This window comes from Tauraco erythrolophus, chromosome 4 (assembly GCF_009769465.1).
Source record: "Tauraco erythrolophus isolate bTauEry1 chromosome 4, bTauEry1.pri, whole genome shotgun sequence".
Lineage (NCBI taxonomy): Eukaryota > Metazoa > Chordata > Aves > Musophagiformes > Musophagidae > Tauraco > Tauraco erythrolophus.
In genome coordinates, this window is record NC_141468.1 from 75,552,610 (window position 1) to 75,570,335 (window position 17,726).

Below are 17,726 nucleotides of genomic sequence, written 5' to 3' on the forward strand. Positions count from 1 at the left end.
CGCCCCCCGGCCCATTCCATCACATCTGTAAATTCTCCCTACTCTCTCCTTCAGAAGCACACTGCTCTTAAATTTTCTCCATTATTTCAAATGAGTGATGGTGTATGTAGGAATACTTTCCCCCATACTTTTCCCTCTTACTATAACACATATTCATTCCTGTTTCATGCATCATTGCTATAATCACCTTGGTAAATATCCACATCTTCTCTTATTTTCCAACTATTCCAGAAATAAAAGCAATACTTCTGAACTAACTTGTCCATTTCTTCCTCTTTGCTTGCATTTGTGTCCTGCTTTTTTTTTTTTTTGCTTTAAAAAAAACCCACACCAACAAACAACAAAGAAATTCCCCCAAAAAACAAAACAAAACTTTCTGCCTAGGTCACCTTTCTTCTGTCCTATGGAATCTGCATCACCTGTGGTCTGTATCAGGCAGCATTCCCATCTGACCAAGTTGCATTTAGCAGCATTATATTTTAAATTGTGATTCCTTTCCAGAAACTGATTTCTGAAGGCATGGATAATGTAAATACTACAGTTATGCCTGAGACACAATAGTGAAACAACCTTCTACTCAATCTACTAGTACTTTTTAGAAAAGCAATCAAGCTTAAAAATTATTACAATGTTTTCATCTTCTTAGCACAGATGTGGCCTAGCATACTGTCTTTTAGTTCGAGTGCACTGTCTGATCAGAGTAGGGAACAGATAAAAATAATAAACCATGGGATTGCTCGATGGAAAATTTTAATATGTCTACATACTTCTGCATATTTCAGGTTCATGTATCCAGAATGTCATCGGCTGGTTGTATTAAACTGTGCATAATACTGGTCTGTTGGAGAATTTGAATATGCTTCTTCTTTAAGATAAATGTTCCTAGAAATAAATAAAAAAAAAATGCAGTTAGTAAATGTTTTCTCATTATAATACAGAAGTAATCTGAGAAACCTAATGAAGATGTCATGCATACATATTCATAAACACTCATAAAATTCAGAATTATTAGAAATTGAATTAAATGTAACTAGATCTTTTTCTCTAAAAGGTATGCCACATTTCAACATAGCAAATTTTTTCACCCTAAAATAACCTTCCAAAAATCTCACAATGACAAACTAAATGAACAAAATTCTGAATTTTTGCTTTCATTATAGGAAAGCTTGAGGTACTAGAAATTCTTTTGCAAAATATATGTATACATGCATGATGGAAAAAAAAAAAGAAAAAAGACTGGAAGACTAGAATATTAAATCACTCAGTCTGATTATTTTTTTCCTTCACATATTAAATTTGTCCTTTCCCATTAGAGCAGATACAACACCTGTCCACCAAGACAGGCCCAATGGTTAGCTAAAGAATCATCTAGTTTTGTCATACATCACAGAAAAGCTCCATTTGTGCCATTAGCTTAACCTTGAGCTATCAGAAACTGGCAGTTCTACTGAAGTCAGTAGATACTCATCTTTTTTTGTTTCAGAAAACTAAGGTAAATTAAAGAAACATGTACTGTTTTACATCTGATATTATAATTTTCTGCGTAGTTAATTGTATTTATTCTCTATTTCGCTATCTATATAAACCGTCTGTTGTCAGTGGAATGATTTTAAGAACTCCAGCTGCTACTCCATACATGCAAGCCAGTAACAATTATAACCTACTCTTTGAAGATTGTTTAAATAACAATGAAAAACACACTTAAACTGAATTATAGTTTTTTTTTTTAAAGTATAAACTTGTAAGAAGTGTATTAAAAAAAGTAACAAACAATACAAGAAAAAAGCTCTTTGAAAGCCAAGCTATTGTGCTAATGGTGAAGAGTTTTATTTGAAAAGAAGGAAACTCTTTTGGTACTTACCTTGATTTCTGCTCCTGAGATAGCTCTGCGTTTACGTTATCTAAAGCTTGGCGGCATTCCCGGTTCTGTCGTTGTTGATGCCGCTCTAAAATCAACTGCGCCCTTGCAGCCTGTATACTTTGCCTGTCCCATTCAGCATCTCTTCGGCGCTCTTCCTCTTTCAGTCTCTACAAAAGTTAAAAAAAATGCTTTTCTCTTTTTTCAAAGATGAAACAGTCTACATAAAGCCTGATTCATAAATTCATCCAAACAAACTTGCTTGCCTCTACTAAACACTAGGGGTAGCATTTGAAATGAGGAGAAAAAGCACTTCTAAACTAGGTAGGAGCCCATGCATTAGCCAGAATTAAGATCCCACAGACGAGAAAGCTACCTTTTTCCAGGGAGCAAGACAGACTCCTACCTCTGCACAAGGTGAGAAAATTAAGATCTGCGGCATGGCAGTAGTAAGTTAATCAGTAGATTACTATTTCTGTCTATTAGCTCTCTAAAAACCCAGACCAGCAAGATGGATTTTTTTTTTTTTTTAGGTTCTTGTTAGCAAGGGTTTTACCTTCTTGAGGTCAGAAATTTGTAGTCATCAGTATGGCTTATAGTATGGGTAACTCAGTGTAATAACTGAGCCACCAAAACCAGATAAGTAGACTCAAACTGTTTTTTCCTCTGCCCCTGTTATACAATCACTTCCTCACTTCTCGTCTGACATCACATTTAATTGATTCAAGAAACCAGGCCTGCAAAAACCTCACTTAATTTGGTGGGGCTCATTTTCTGTCAGCTTAAACTGCTTGAATGGGTTCACTTTAGGGTCACAGGAGAGCCAGGAAAATGACAATTCTATCTTCAGTAACTAAGACGCAGTGTAGCACACGGTATTGTAGGGATTAAAAAATAAAATTGAACAGCTATTCATTAGCTGTTACGAATCCAGCCTCAGCACTGAACGAGGTAAGTAGCTTCCTACTTCACAATACCTAGGCCTGCACACTTGTGACTCCATAGGAAGGGCAGATGTCTTCATTTTGACTGCCTGCTTCCATCTACCTTTAAAGCAGCAATTATTAGCACTACTTAGTTTTTCTACTGTAATTCCATCTCAGAGCATGGCTCATAATTGTGTGGGATGGTAGAACGGAAATTATGTTGCATTCATGAACTCTTAAGACTATGAAATATGCATGAGCAGGATCACTGTACCTCCTCTATTTGTCTTGCTCGAGTACCCTTGAGCGTGAGAGCGCTGCTTCAGCCTGCCCTGCTCCCAGCCTCAGCTCCTGGCTCTTCCTCCTCTGTGGAGCAGTCAACTCCTGCTCATCCCGTGCAGGCAGGTCATGCAGTCTCAAGTCCTAAATGGCACCATGAAGCCTGGCGTCCAGGCTGTGCAGAACTTTGCTGCTCAGTTGGGCCACCATGGACTATGCTCCAAGATCCCCCAGGCCCCATGGACTGGGAGGAAGGTTGCTGTGGAGCCCAGGGCCAACCCCAGGGCTCCAGCCTGCTCCTGCTGCTCCATGACATTTCCCAGCTGCTTGAGCAATGCTGTGTTCAGTTTGATTGATAGTTTGGGCAAAATTCAGATCAATGGAAACCACAGTCCTATAATGGCACATGCAGGCAAACAATAATATTTTCTTCTACAACCACTGTCTATAATATTATTACAACTAGGAATACAGAATATGCATGTAAGCTTAAATACCATTTTCTCCAGAACTTGTTGCTGTTGAGAGTAACGGATTGCCATCAGCTGATCCTGATTCATTCCCTTCCATCGATCTGGAATCACACGATGTCTACCAAAGGAACTGACTGCTTGTTCAGGATTTTCAGAAAGTAAGTCTCCTTGCAGGAGGCTGGAAATTTCATCCATGTCATCTTTCATTTTTTGATACTTTTCCAACTTCTTTCTCTCAGCTAGTTCAGTAGCCTAAATTCAGTGAAAGGAGAGAACTGATAGTTTTTCCAAAAGAAAAGATTAACTAAGGGATGCAACAAAGTTAGCACATCATGATAGATTTCTTTCCAACTTGCATGCAGTTGTTAACAGCATCACATATGAATACTATGATCATGGTCCTACTGGCTAAGATTGAAAAATCTAATAGTATATATTTCTTTAATATTGTAATATCACATACAGTAAGTAATTTGGGGAAAAAATAATTTTGTTTTATAAGAAAAGCCAAAATTAAATAAAAAATAATTTCACATTTATCCACAAGCAAATACCTGTTGATATTTAGAGGCCAGACACAATATGTAAGAAATTGACAGTAAAAATTTACAGTCTTGAACCACTAGCCTCGATAATATATTACTCATTGACTCTGTGTGGAGAGCATGGAGAGCAAAACGAACAAACAGGAGATGCCCATGTTAAGCCTGAAGATGCAGCCTTGAATCTGTTCCCCTTGCTGATACAGAATGCAAACTGGAATTGTATTATGTGAATATATCCGTAGCATTAGAAACGGTAATATGCATTTCCTATGGAGATCATTGTTCCTAGCGTCCACTACAAGGTCATCGTCTTCTATTCAGAATAAATTTTCCCCTTACGAAACTTCAGAAAGCAAATATGATGATTTTACTTTAATTACTTTCCGAAGAAGAATTCGACTAAGTAAACCAATTCAAAGTTGAATGACGATGCTATGCCCCATCCATTTCTGATCCTGCCTCATTCTTCTGTGACACACAAACTAAACCACCTGGAACAACGTGCAGTGCTAAGCTTCCACCTGGACAGAGGATGGGTAATCTCCTTCTTGCCAGGGCACAAAGAGCACAGGTTGCCAGACATGTCTCTCACATACGTAGCCTTGTGGGAAACTAAAGGCCACTTTTTCATCTCACTGTAGTCAGGTTTTTTCACATTTTACCAGAACTTTAAAGCAATTTTACTAATCCAAAATGTGTTTCCCTGAAGTTTTTTTTCCTCCAGAAAAGTCAATAATAACTACATAACATGACAATTTCCAAGAAAAAAAGAAAACTAAAACGCCAAAGATTTTCAGTCATCTGATGTTTTTGAGACACTGAACCAGAATATCTGGGTACGTACTTTTAGCTTATTAATATTATGAATTGAGCAATTATTTTTAGTTCTGAAAATGCTGCAGAGTAAATCACATTCAACAGAAAGTCATTTTGGCTGGATCTCACATAATTACTGACCTTGAAGCCTAATATGTGCTATTTTTATTTACACCACTTTATTAATGTCACTCCATTGTGATTTAGCAACAGATCCAAAAAAGGCACTTAGACCTTGTAATCCTAACCTTAGTAAGAGGGAGAGCCTAAAATTTCTGAGCTGCCTGGGAATCTTACAGGAGGAAATGCCCAGCTCTATGCATAGCCATGCAGGTAGCACTACTGTGCAATGATTAATGACACTGCGAAAGAAAGACTTTAAACTCAGAAAATGCATCAGATTTAACCTATCAAGTCAAATTCCCAATAAAACATAATTCATTGGTGTAGCATGGAAAAACCACAGATGCACAAATAGATGCTAATGGATTGAGAGCAGCCCAGAGGAAAAGGACTTGGGGATGCTGGTCAATGAGAACCTCAACATGAGCCGGCAATGTGCGCTGGCAGCCCAGAAAGCCAACCGTGTCCTGGGCTGCATCGAAAGAAGTGTGGCCAGCAGGTCGAGGGAGGTGATTCTGTCCCTCTACTCTGCTCTCGTGAGACCCCACCTGGAATACTGTGTTCAGCTCTGGAGTCCCCAACACAAGAAGGACATGGAGCTGCTGGAGCGGGTCCAGAGGAGGGCCACGAAGATGATCCGAGGGCTGGAGCAACTCTAGTATGAACACAGGCTGAGAGAGTTGGGGCTGTTCAGCCTGGAGAAGAGAAGGCTCCAGGCTGATCTTATAGCAGCCTTCCAGTACCTAAAGGGGGCCTACAGGAAAGCTGGAGAGGGACTTTTTACAAGGGCGTGTAGTGATAGGACAAGGGGCAATGGATTTAAAATGTAAGAGGGGAGATTTAGACTGGATATAAGGAAGAAATTCTTCACTCTGTGGGTGGGGAGTCACTGGAACAGGTTGCCCAGAGAAATTGTGGCTGCCCCATCCCTGGAAGTGTTCAAGGCCAGGTTGGATGAGGCTTTGGGAAACCTGGTGTAGTGGAGGATTTCTCTGCCCATGGCAGGGGGGTTGGAACTAGATGATCTTTGAGGTCCCTTCCACCCCTAACCATTCTATGATCCTTCACCACTGGGAAATAAGAGTACCAAACATACCATTAATTCACTGTCCTGCCAATTAATTCCAAACAAATAAAAGAACCATTAGTGATAAGCTTGTCAGAAATAAAGTCATTGGCAATGGCATTATGGTAAATGGAGGAAGCTGAACCACTGTCACAGGGGCAGCAACATCAAATCCTGTAACGAAGCAGGCTGTGAAGAACTGAGATACCCTACCTTCAGTCATCTCCTGGGATTCTTTACTAATTGACTAGAAGACTGACCAATACGTGCTTCTCCTGGAGTACATACCTTGCTAGTTTTTATGTTGGGTTTGCTTGTTTGTTTGTTTTTTAAAAAATATTTTTTTCTTTTCATCCCTTAAATATACTGGCAACCATAAGGACTACAGATGGTGGCCATGGAGATAATGATCGATCCAAAGCCAAATTCTAGGAAATGTCTTCCTCTCTGAAGATGCATTCCCATATTATACTTTATCCAAATTACAATAACTGAGGGTTTCCTTAGAAAAGGTGCGTTTGCGTTCTCCCTTCCTGTACTGCCACCTCAGACTGTGCATTCACTCCTCCAAGTCAGATCTAGCAGTGACTCATTCTAGACCAGAGTTCATTTTCCTTTAGATTTGAGAAATGATCTAACACATCCTTGTGATAGTTTGATGGGGGGGGTGTTCTGGTGGCAGGGGAGGGGATTTGCTCCCTGTGCCACCAGATCTGAGTCCCATCCCCCCCCGGGGGAGGTTGAGCCAAATTGGCGCCTCTGCGAATTGCCCTATTTAAGTTGGGACAAAGGGGCAGGAAAGAGCTTTTTTGCTCAGGAGCGAGGAGAGAGAGCAGGAGGGCGCTGCCCTCGCTCCCGGCTCCCGGCCGGGCGGCTGCCCGGGCCCGGGCCGGCGCCATGTGCTCAAGATGGCGCCAGGGGAGCCGCATGGGGGACTCGGGAAGTGCCCCGCTCCCGGGGTGCCCGCCGGGCCGAGCTCCCCTAGAGAGGATTAAGATCTAAGAGAAGACAACCACAACGACCGGGTCAGCCAGGATGGAGCAGGAGGAGGTGTACTGGAGCTGAGGCTTCCCTTGCAAATCGGTGTGAGATGGCAGGCGGCCCCCCTGCAGCCAGGGTGTACTCGGCGGAGCAGAGACCCACTCGTGGCCCGTGGAGAAACCCACATCGGGAAGGAGATGCCTGAGCCCAGGAGAGGTCGTGGAGCAGGGGATGCACGACCAGGTACTGTTAATAATGGGGCATGGAATGCACGACGAGGTCGTGGAGGCATTTGGAATCCGTGGGATGACCCACGCCGACGCGAGTGGCAGCAGCTCCCTAAAAGGCCGAGACTGGTAAAGCCCGAACTGGTACAATCCATGGGGAAGGATTGCAATCCTGCGGGCAGGACTCACGTTGGAAAAGTTTGGGGACTTTTTTTCTTCATGAGTAGGGGATCCACCGAAGCAAGGGAAAAATGGTGTAAAGACTCCTCCTCCTTTAAGAAAGGAGCGGCAGTTAACAACATGGATGAACTGACCTGCACTCCCCATTCCCTGTCCCCCTGCGCCACCGGGGGGGAGGTTGAGCCAGGAACGAAAGGAAACAGGGTGGGGAGGTGTTGTTTTAAGATCTGGCCTTGTTTTCTCTTTTCTCCTCTCAAGTAACCGGTTTCGTTCCCTTGTGTCTCCTGTTTAGTAACTGTTAATAAATTGTCTTGTTCTAAGAAGAAAGCCTGAGTCATGTTTTGCCTGGGACCATGGTTGGTGGGTGCTCCCTCTTGGTTCTTGTCTCAACCCTCAGTCCAAAAACGACGACAATCCTGAAGCTTCATGATCATTAGTTCAACTACAACAAACACAGCAGAAAAAAATTGAACTAAACTTAGGGAACAGGAAAAAGGAGTTCCTGGATTTTTCAGTCACTGACAAGTAGAGCAGATGTGTGCAGAGCAAGACGCAGTGTGAGACTGCACCCTCAAGACATTAAGGTCTTCAAACTGGCTACTCAGAATGTTGAAACTGCTGGAGACTCCTGTTCAGTACATTTGGCGTCAGATACAGAGATTTCTTCTGTGAAGTTTATTCTCAGGCTGAATGCTCCAGTTTTCTCTCTTGGGAAAAAGATGTATCGAACATGTCTCTGTAACATAGCTTTCTCTTAAAGACATCACTGAAAGGCCTGGCCACCGGAAACCTCTCGCTTGCATGTTTAATAAGGAAAAGCAGCAACTGTGCCAGCACATAATTTCTGGGGAAAAAAAAGAGGTTTTCTCAACTATTCAGCAAAAAAACATGAAAAACTGAAAACAGTACCATGGCCTTAAAATAAAAAAAAAAAAAAGAAAGTCATAGAATCATAGAATAGTTAGGGTTGGAAGGGACCTCAAAGATCATCTAGTTCTAACCCCCCTGCCATGGGCAGGGAAACCCTCCACTACACCAGGTTGCCCAACGTCTCATCCAACCTGGCCTTGAACACTTGCAGGGATGGGGCATCTACAACTTCTCTGGGCAACCTGTTCTACTGCCTCACCACTCTCTGAGTGAAAAATTTCTTCCTTATATCCAAATCAAATGTCTTGGATAAGTTCAGGTAGATGATGTCAGTTGCTCTTCCCCTATCCATCAATGCTGTAACCTCATCATAGAAGGCCACCAGATTAGTCAGGCAGGATTTGCCCTTAGTGAAGCTATGTTGGCTGTCACCAATCACCTCCTTATTTTCTATGTGCCTTCACATAGTCACCAGGAGGATCTGCTCCATGATCTTGCCGGGCACAGAGGTGAGACTGACTGGCCTGTAGTTCCCTGGGGTTTCTTTTTTCCCCTTTTTAAAGATGGGGGCTATGTTTCCCCTTTTCCAGTCAGTGGGAACGTCACCAGATTGCCACGACTTCTGAAATATGATGGATAGTGGCTTAGCAACTTCATCTGCCAGTTCCCTCAGGACCCGCGGATGCACCTCATCAGGTCCCATGGACTTGTCCACCTTCAGGTTCTTAAGATGGTCTCAAACCTGATCTTCTCCTACAGTGGGCGGTTCTTCATTCTCCCAGTCCCTGCCTTTGCCTTCTGTGGCTTGGGCTGTGCAGCTGGAGCTCTTGCCAGTAAAGACTGAGGCAAAGAAGTCACTGAGAACCTCAGCCTTCTCCATATCCCAGGTAACCAGGTCCCCCGCTTCCTTCCGGAGAGGGCCTACATTTTCCCTATATCTCTTTTTATCACTGACATATCTACAGCAGTTTTTCTTGTTGCCCTTGATGTCCCTGGCCAGATTTACCTCTATCAGGGCTTTAGCTTTCCTAACCTGATCTCTGGTTGCTTGGACAATCGCTCTGTATTCTTCCCAGGCTACCTGTGCTTGTTTCCACCTTCTGTAGGCCTTCTTTTTGTGCCCAAGTTGGTCCAGGATCTCCTTGTTCATCCCTGCAGGCCTCCTGGTGTTCCTACCTGACTTTCTCTTTGTTGGGATGCACTGCTCCTGAGCTTGGAGGAGGTGATCCTTGAATATTAACCAGCTTTCTTGTGCCCCTCTTCCCTTCAGGGCTTCATCCCATTGTATTCTACCAAGGAGATCCCTGAAGAGGCCAAGTCTGCACTCCTGAAATCCAGAGCAGTGAGCTTGCTGTGCACCCTCCTTGCTTCCCTAAGAATCTTGAATTCCACCATTTCATGATCACTGCAGCCAAGTCAACTTAACTATCTACCTCAGCAAGAAAGAAAAAGAGCTGCAAGCTGTAACTCCAATCTATACGACACAGCAAGATGCAATAAGAACTAAGAGGAACCTGTTGCCCCAACCTCCATTATCATGCTCTTACGTTAGAAAACACAAAGAGCAAGACTTTTTTTAATATATTTAATATGCACACCAGTCATGTAGAACGTGTATGCACAAACATTAAATGCCACAGCACACACCAATCTCCCACTCCATCCCCAAACCTTGTAACAAATTCAGGAATTTTCACATGGAATCAACTGTTATGACAACAATTCTTTGGGATACTACTGCTACCCTAAGTGCATGAGCCACTTAAGGTACTTTTGTGGCTAGTCATACAACATACTGATCAGTAGCCACGACTTCAAGCAGTAAAAGCGTTTTCCATTACCTTGAGCTATCTATAATCAAAATTATATGCCAAATGTGCCCTGAAAGGCTCAAGCAACACTTACACAAAGACTTGCACGCACATATACTTCAACCAAAAGATACCATACTTGATGTAGGCAATTTTAATGTGGCTCATTTTGAGCTAAGTCACACCAAATATAGTCTAACAAAACTATTAGCGGCCATGTAGTCCTATCAGCTGTAGATATAAGCTGAATGGGAAAAAAAAAAAAATATCTGTGCAGTGAGATAAAGAACTGGAGCATGACAGATAATGATACTAAGACAGACAGAGAAAGGTTCCTATCATGTTTCAATAGGTTCCAAAGCATGCCTGGCAAACAACCAAGAGACATATACACAAATACCAAGGAAGCAGCCAAAGTGCCAAAAACAGTGGTTCCTGGGAATTCACATAAGCAATAAAAACAAAAAGCTACTGGTAGTAATGTTTCCACACAAGCAAAAAGAAAAGCAGGCAGATACAGCTAACATTATCCAAGGACTGACACAAAACCAGAAGGAAGCATGGGAGGCGTTTGCTGTACCCCAGTTTACAGACTAAAAGTCCTTGAGAGACTGGGGGGTTGTGGCTGCCCTCTAGTCAGTGAGCTGAGAACGAGGAGGGAAAATTTTGACAGAGAGTAACTAGATAGATTATAGCTAGATCCTTACAGAGAACAAGGTGAATAAATTCTATCTTCTAATTACTGAAACAACCTTGGAAGTTAGCTGCTAAGAAACTTTGTGGAAACATCATTATTCATTGTACTTTTGCTTATTTGATCTTTCTTCTATGTCTCCCCCTTTTTTAAAAACAAACCAACCAACCTAACGTGAATTTACCTGGGTTCTGTTGAAATCTTTAGTAGCTGTACAAACAGCACGCCTGGTTTCTTCTTCTTTTCGTTGTTGCTCCATAGTCTTTTGGTCAAGTTCAAGCCTATCCTTGTCATAAAGTTCATCTAAATTAGATTAAAATGAAATTTAGTCAATATTCATAGATATGATGTGCTGTATGAGTAAGACACTATAAAAGAGAGAGACAGAGGAGCTACAGACACAGTAAGCTGAATTACATAACCATTTCCAAATCCTGCCACTGAAAGTTTCCATTTTGGAATTTCAGGTGACTCATGAAATCAGTTTATTATGTAACCCATCTTGTCTTAACAGTTAAGAGTTAAAATTAAAAAGTATGTTAATTACTGCAGAAAAAAATGTTTCATGACAAGCTAAAGAAAAATCAGTATTATTTTGTCTGCTCTAGAACAGTAAAGATCGGATAATTTGGTCTGATGAAGTAAATATACCATCTAGCATGCAAAACATGTTTTTTCAGAATGCTCTGATACTTCATTTGAGGTGTAAAACAGAAATGAAACCTACATAATATTACAATAATTACATGTTATTATAGATTACTTAAGTGAGATATTGAATATATTAGAGCTTGTAAAGTAAAACCTGCTGCAGTATTTCTAAAAGCTACATATTGACCATATCAAAATACTGCTTTGTCAGACTTTGGCACAATAGGCTATACCATAGTTTTTTCAGATAGACCAGAATTTCAGAAAACGCAGATTAAAACCTTACTATCTTGTTACCTGCCAATTTTTTATCAGCTAACGCATTGTTCCAGTCTCTCTGTTGCTGAAGAAACCACTCTCTTAACTGCTCCTTTTGAAATTTCACCCTCTGATCGTAGTTTAAGTCTTCACCCATAAACTTCTGCATGCCAGATACAGTACATCGAGGATCATTATCTGAAAGTCGAGCAGGTCTATCCTTCTTTAGAGCTTGCGGATCAGAGAGGTCAAATTCACGTCTTGTTTCTGGCTTCTGAAAGTTCTTTTGAAATTCACTGATGGCCTTCTCTATGTTTCTGATATCGTTTTTCTGCCGTTCTTCTAACAGACACAGGATCTTGTCATTTCGCTTCATTTCATTAGCTAGAGAATAATGAACACAAGGAAAACACAATTCTTAGAAGTGCACATGTATGACGGAAAATTAAATTTTGAAGAGAAATAAATAGAATATAAGTCTTCAAACTTCTGTACTTTAGGAAAGAGTATTTGATCTATGAGTATCAGCCCAGCAAACACTCTAATGTTAGTATATAAATAAAATACTTCCCCGTTTTTAGGAATCAATTCTCTTATTAATGTTACAATGAAATATATGCATGTGAAACAAAGACAATAGAACTATGAGGTTTCATTTGATTAAAACTCGTAGTAACACAAGAAATGTACTGTATACTCATTCTTCACACTTTTAGTTTACAGGTACAACTGAAAGACCTTAAGTTGCTTATTAAGAAACAAATAAAAACCAGGCTCCCAATTAAAGGCATATAGATAGTTGTTTCATAGTTCCAATGATTTTTCTAACCGTAGCAATAAAAGAATTGGCAGGCACTAACAGTTTTTGAAGAGCTTAATAGCTCTTGCCCATTTAATCAAAATCTTTTAATCAATTTAAAGAAAACCAAAAAAGCAAACAAACAAACAAAAACACCAACCCACCCAAAAGAAGCCATTCTAGCCATTTAAATATAATTCACAAGAAAAGACAAAGTCCTCTGCTGCTAGACTACATGTTCTTCTGGCAGTTTCCTAGGAGTCAGAGTCTGACAGGTATTCTGCCAGGAAAATCACAAGCAGCTGTAGAAGCGCAGCATGGAAGTTGGCAGCTCTGTTCAAGCTCTTCCTGAAACCCACCGAGAGCTCAGTCCATGGGACTCTTTCACATGATACTGCATTCCAAACACAGAGAGCCACAAAGGGTTTTGAGGTCAGGGGACACAGCTGAAATATTTGTGCAGCTATGTGTTCTGACTCAGCAGCGGCTCCTCCTTACAACCCTATTGTACATGACTCATGCTCCTAGCAATAAAAATCTATAGAGGATTCTATAAAATCTATATATTCCATTGAAGAATGGCCAGGCAGAACATGGGCTTATTTTATAAGAAAGTAATCAAACAAATTTGCCACTGCTATTCTGAAAAGAACAGTAATAAGTAATTTTTTTTCAAAATATTTCCACATCTTCGGCCCTCTAAACAATGCTACTTGTCAACACTTATTAAAAGAAAACACTGAAAATTCTGGCCTATTAGGAAAAAGTACACCAGTTTAATCATGTCAATATAAATAGAATCACAGATTCATAGAATGGTTTCGGTTGGAAGGAACCTTAAAGATCATCTAGTTCCAACCCCCCTGCCGTGGGCAACGACACCTTCCACTACACCAGGTTGCTCAAAGCCTCATCCAACCTGGCCTTGAACACTTCCAGGGATGGGGTAGCCACAACTTCTCTGGGCAACTTGTTCCAGTGTTTCACCACCCTCATGGTAAAAAATTTCTTCTTTGGATCTAATCTACATCTCCCCTCTTTCAGTTTAAAGCCATTGCCCCTTGTCCTGTCACTACACACCCTTGTAAAAAGTCCCTCTCCAGCTTTCCTGTAGGCCCCCTTTCAGTAGTGGAAGACCGTGGCTCTGTGGAGCCTTCTCTTCTCCAGGCTGAACAGCCCCAACTTTCTCAGCCTGTCTTGAGATACTGAGGAAAACACATACTGTTCAATGCAAACGTATGAATAGAAATAGGACTACACATTAAGAGTATTCAGTTTGCATGTCTCAATTTAGAGAAAAGCCTATAATTGAGCTTATCTATATCTTAATTGATAGATTTATATAAATAGATATATATAGCAAGATTGAAGGAGACAGGCTCCATCTGGAAAGAAATATGGCAGTTTGAAATACTTGAAGGGAAAAAGAAAGCAGGGAACAGATGGTAAATCATATTTAACTCATCATAGAAATATCAGAGCATCTACAAACATACCAAATTCTTCATTTCGTGCTTTTTCAGCTGCTTCTTGAATTTTCCTTTCCTTGACCTGGGCATCCAGTGCATCTTTATCAACCTTTTAAAATGAAAAAATGCAGATCTTTAAGAGATACTCTGTTTGAATGATTAAAACCAGGCATTGTCAAGCTACACTGATTCACAGTTGTACGCGACAGATACAAACCCACTACCAACAGAGTATATACACATCACTATTTAATGTAGGTAACATGAAAAGAAAACCCAGAAACAGCAGAATTCTTGTTTGTTTGCTTCATTTTAATAATGATAAGTATATTCTTCCACCAAATCAGAACAAAAGACCACATTTACATGATATATAGAGCTATAAATATAAATATTTTAAGCTGCATTAAACAGAATATGTTTTCCCCATTATAGCTGGCATTTTCTTAGTCTTTCTTGGTTTTCTGCTTTCATTTATAAAGTGAGTAAGAATTTTGACTGTCAAGATGACAGAAGTTGTAATAGTTCAGATTTGAGAAAAATATAGATGGTTCACTAAAAGTACACTGAAGAAATAACGGGGAACAGAATGACATTTTCCAGTCATATCTGATAGAGAGTAGGATTCATGTAGTTGCCAAAATGAAATCCTGGGTGCCATGTCAGATACACGCAGACATCTACAATGAGCTAACAGATCCCTGGAGAATGGTAGCTGAGTAAGTCATAACACCCTAAGGCATTATCATCAAATGGTAGACAGCCACCTACATTTTAGGCAAAAGAATTGGGTCCCATATTTGTTGACAGAAGGTGGCAAATTAATAAGCAGAAACCTGGACTTCATTTTTTTCTTCTTTTCTTTTTTTACTGGTTAAGTCACTTAATGTCTTTAAAAGATTTATCAAAAACCCATTACAATTCAAGAATCTCGTAAACTATTTTGATAGTCTTTGCCTAAAAACTATTCAGATCAAGACACAAAGACCTAAACAGATCATAGCTAAAAATACATGTTGTTAATGCTGTAAAGGACTACTGACTATACCAATCAGACAAAGAGGTAAATCTGCAAGCAAGGGTGAAACCATAAATAATTCTACAGGGTATCACTGTCCAAACCCAACAATGTCATGGGCATTACATATCAACTCATTTAGAGGTCTCATTTGGGAAACCAAGCTTTCAGCGTAACGATAGGAAACACCGTCGAGAAATTTGATGCAACTTCACTATTAGTTTCTGGCAATAACACAGGTAGGTCAACGTACTGACTTGTGGGCGCTAATTCAGTTAACACCATCAGCTCTCTCCCATTAGAACAGTTCCACTTGAGAAGAACAACCCTTCCTAGTCACATAAAGCTACAGGTTTAACTTTTAAGCATTAAAGTAACAAAATCCTTACTATGAATGGTTTGAAGCAGCTAATTTCTAATCTACTTGTATTTATGCATAAGAGAACATATATAACTGGAAAGTAATTTTTCATTGGCCAAACTGGTGAGAGAAAAAGCAAAGAATCTAAACCCACATGAGAAATACCAATATAATATATCACTGTATAGATTTGTTGACTCTTCATGCTTTGGACTTGGCCTAACTTCAAAGCGCAAGAATAGCCTCCTCTGTCAGCAGTCATTGTTCAGCCAATTAATAAGGTACATTGAATGATGTTAATAAAAATATTTACAAAATTCCTCCAATGGGCTCTCCTTCATTTTGTCTCATGTAAACAGATCTATCAAAACCTGTCTGATAAGTTATTTCTGTGAAAGCCATTAGGAAAGATCTTCAGATGGTGTACTTCAGTATTGCTCAGTAAAGTATACCAAGATATGCTGTTTCCTTCTCAGCTATTTCATTAGCTGAGAATTTATGGTTCACATTTCATTTTTAAGGCTCTAGAAAAGCCATCTTACAGAGAAATTATGTTTCCTGATGAAGAAAGTTGAACTATCTTACTACACTCATCCCACATTTGTTAAAAAAGGGTTATTAGCCTACATCTGTTAAAAAAAAAAAAGGTTATTAGCTCTTTCCATTTAAGTATCTTGTTGGCTACTGTATGTGTCAGGATGCTGTATCAGGTGGACAACCTGTCCTGTTCGTTACGTGGGAACTGCTACCTTGCTGTGCAACTACAACGTAAGAGGGACAAGAATAAATCCAAGGCACTCTCAGAGATAAGGTGAAGATACCCTTACACTAACTTAAGACACATTTCCGTACCTGAGACAAGATGGACCAAATTGACATCTGTTGCGACTCTACCAGACCGATGAAGTCAACATTTGGACTTATTTTCGCCGTTTTTAAACTTGGTTCTGTGCTAGTTAATGCTAAAGCACTTACACATCATACATGCACCAGCATAGAGCACACAAAACACTTCACAAGTAAACTTTAAACTTTCTTCACCTCACAGCATTCTTCCCTCCATGCACACACAATCTTAACATCGGCCTTTGGACACATTACAGGAAGATTAAATGAACTATTAAAAATAGGTATAAAGTACAACATAATTTCCTGACATTCAGGGTTCAAACTGCATAGATGACTCTAGAGAAAACCCACCAGACTGAAGCTATCATCCCCACAGATCTTCACAGGCTGAAGGGTGCTCGCATTCTGACACCCACTCCAAGAAAAATCAGACACATCAATTAATTCCATATATACAAACACAGCCTGATGGATCTGTCTTATTTTGCCTGATGCAAAGTAGGGACTACCTGCAGGATCTCTTTCAGCAATAAATCTCTCACAGCATCGATCCTAACTTCTAGTGAGAATCAAACAGGTGACGGAAGTATCAGCACAGCAGAGGTAAAAACCACGTATTTGTTTACGCCACATTGTGTGAGCCGACTTCACAAGTTTCTGGCTTACCCCTAAGTAAATCATACTACATTCACTTAACTCCTACACAGACATTGAAACACAGGGCTTGATTCTTCTTTCTGTCAAGGAGAAAGGAAATCTTGCCCTTGAACCCTACAGCAGTGAAACACAAGTCCCTCTCTGCCTCTCTCACACCTCCTACCCCCCTATCGCGACAGCTGCCGAAGATAACTCTTGGCGATGCTCAGAGTATCGACTCACTTTCGCCAGCAACTTTTAGAAAGCGTCTCAGCCCTCCAGAAGACGCAACAGGACGTTTTCTCCCCGTTTCCCCCCTCCCCGCCTCCCCCCCCCCCCCCCCCCCCCGACACTTGTGAGGCGCTGAGGGGGCGCGCGCTGCCCGCGGCCGTCGGAGCGGCTGCTTCCCGCCCGCCCGCCCCAGCCGCTCCGGCTCCCCTCTCCTCTCGCCCGCCCCGAGGGTCGCCCCCGCTTTAGACCGGTCTCCTCAGAACACATGGGAGCAACGGGACGGCGCCGTCCCTCCCCTCTGCGCCGCGGCCCGGGCGCGGCCGCGCCCTCACCCCTATGGTCCGGAGTCGCGCGTTGAAGATGCGGCTCTGCCGCTGCAGCTCCCGCTGCCGCCGCCGCTCCAGGGCGGCAGCCTCCCACAGGTCTCGCTGCGGCCCCAGCCTGCTCATGCCGCCGAAAGGGCAGACGGCCGCGAAAGACGAGCCGCCGGGACCGGGACAACACACGGGGTCGCGATGGGAACGGGAGCCCCGCCCCCTCCGCGCGCGTGCGCCGCCGCCGCCCGACGTGGTGGTGGCCGCGTGGCTGCGAGCGCGAGGCCGGCG

General features: G+C 41.6%; 1 protein-coding gene across 1 annotated transcript; it reads right to left on the reverse strand.

Annotated features, from left to right (window-relative positions):
• Positions 1-800: 800 nt before the first annotated feature.
• Positions 801-17,570, reverse strand: RIBC2 (RIB43A domain with coiled-coils 2). The gene is made up of 7 exons (XM_086610673.1): positions 17,454-17,570; positions 14,054-14,135; positions 11,798-12,142; positions 11,034-11,152; positions 3,561-3,788; positions 1,862-2,028; positions 801-882 (listed from the first exon to the last, which is right to left on the reverse strand). Exons 1-7 carry the CDS (start codon positions 17,568-17,570, stop codon positions 801-803), a joined length of 1,140 nt encoding a protein of 379 aa, XP_086466799.1.
• Between the last annotated feature and the right edge of the window lie 156 nt (positions 17,571-17,726).

What these genes read in the sequence shown, in the direction of transcription:
- RIBC2 (XM_086610673.1), bottom strand. Translation starts at nt 17,570, where the DNA reads ATGAGCAGGCTGGGGCCGCAGCGAGACCTGTGGGAGGCTGCCGCCCTG. An exon ending in AGCTGATAAAAAATTGGCAG is followed by an intron (nt 11,153 to 11,797) that starts GTAACAAGATAG and finishes AATCTAATTTAG; the next exon opens with ATGAACTTTATGACAAGGAT. An exon ending in TCTCAGGAGCAGAAATCAAG is followed by an intron (nt 883 to 1,861) that starts GTAAGTACCAAA and finishes ATTTATTTCTAG; the next exon opens with GAACATTTATCTTAAAGAAG.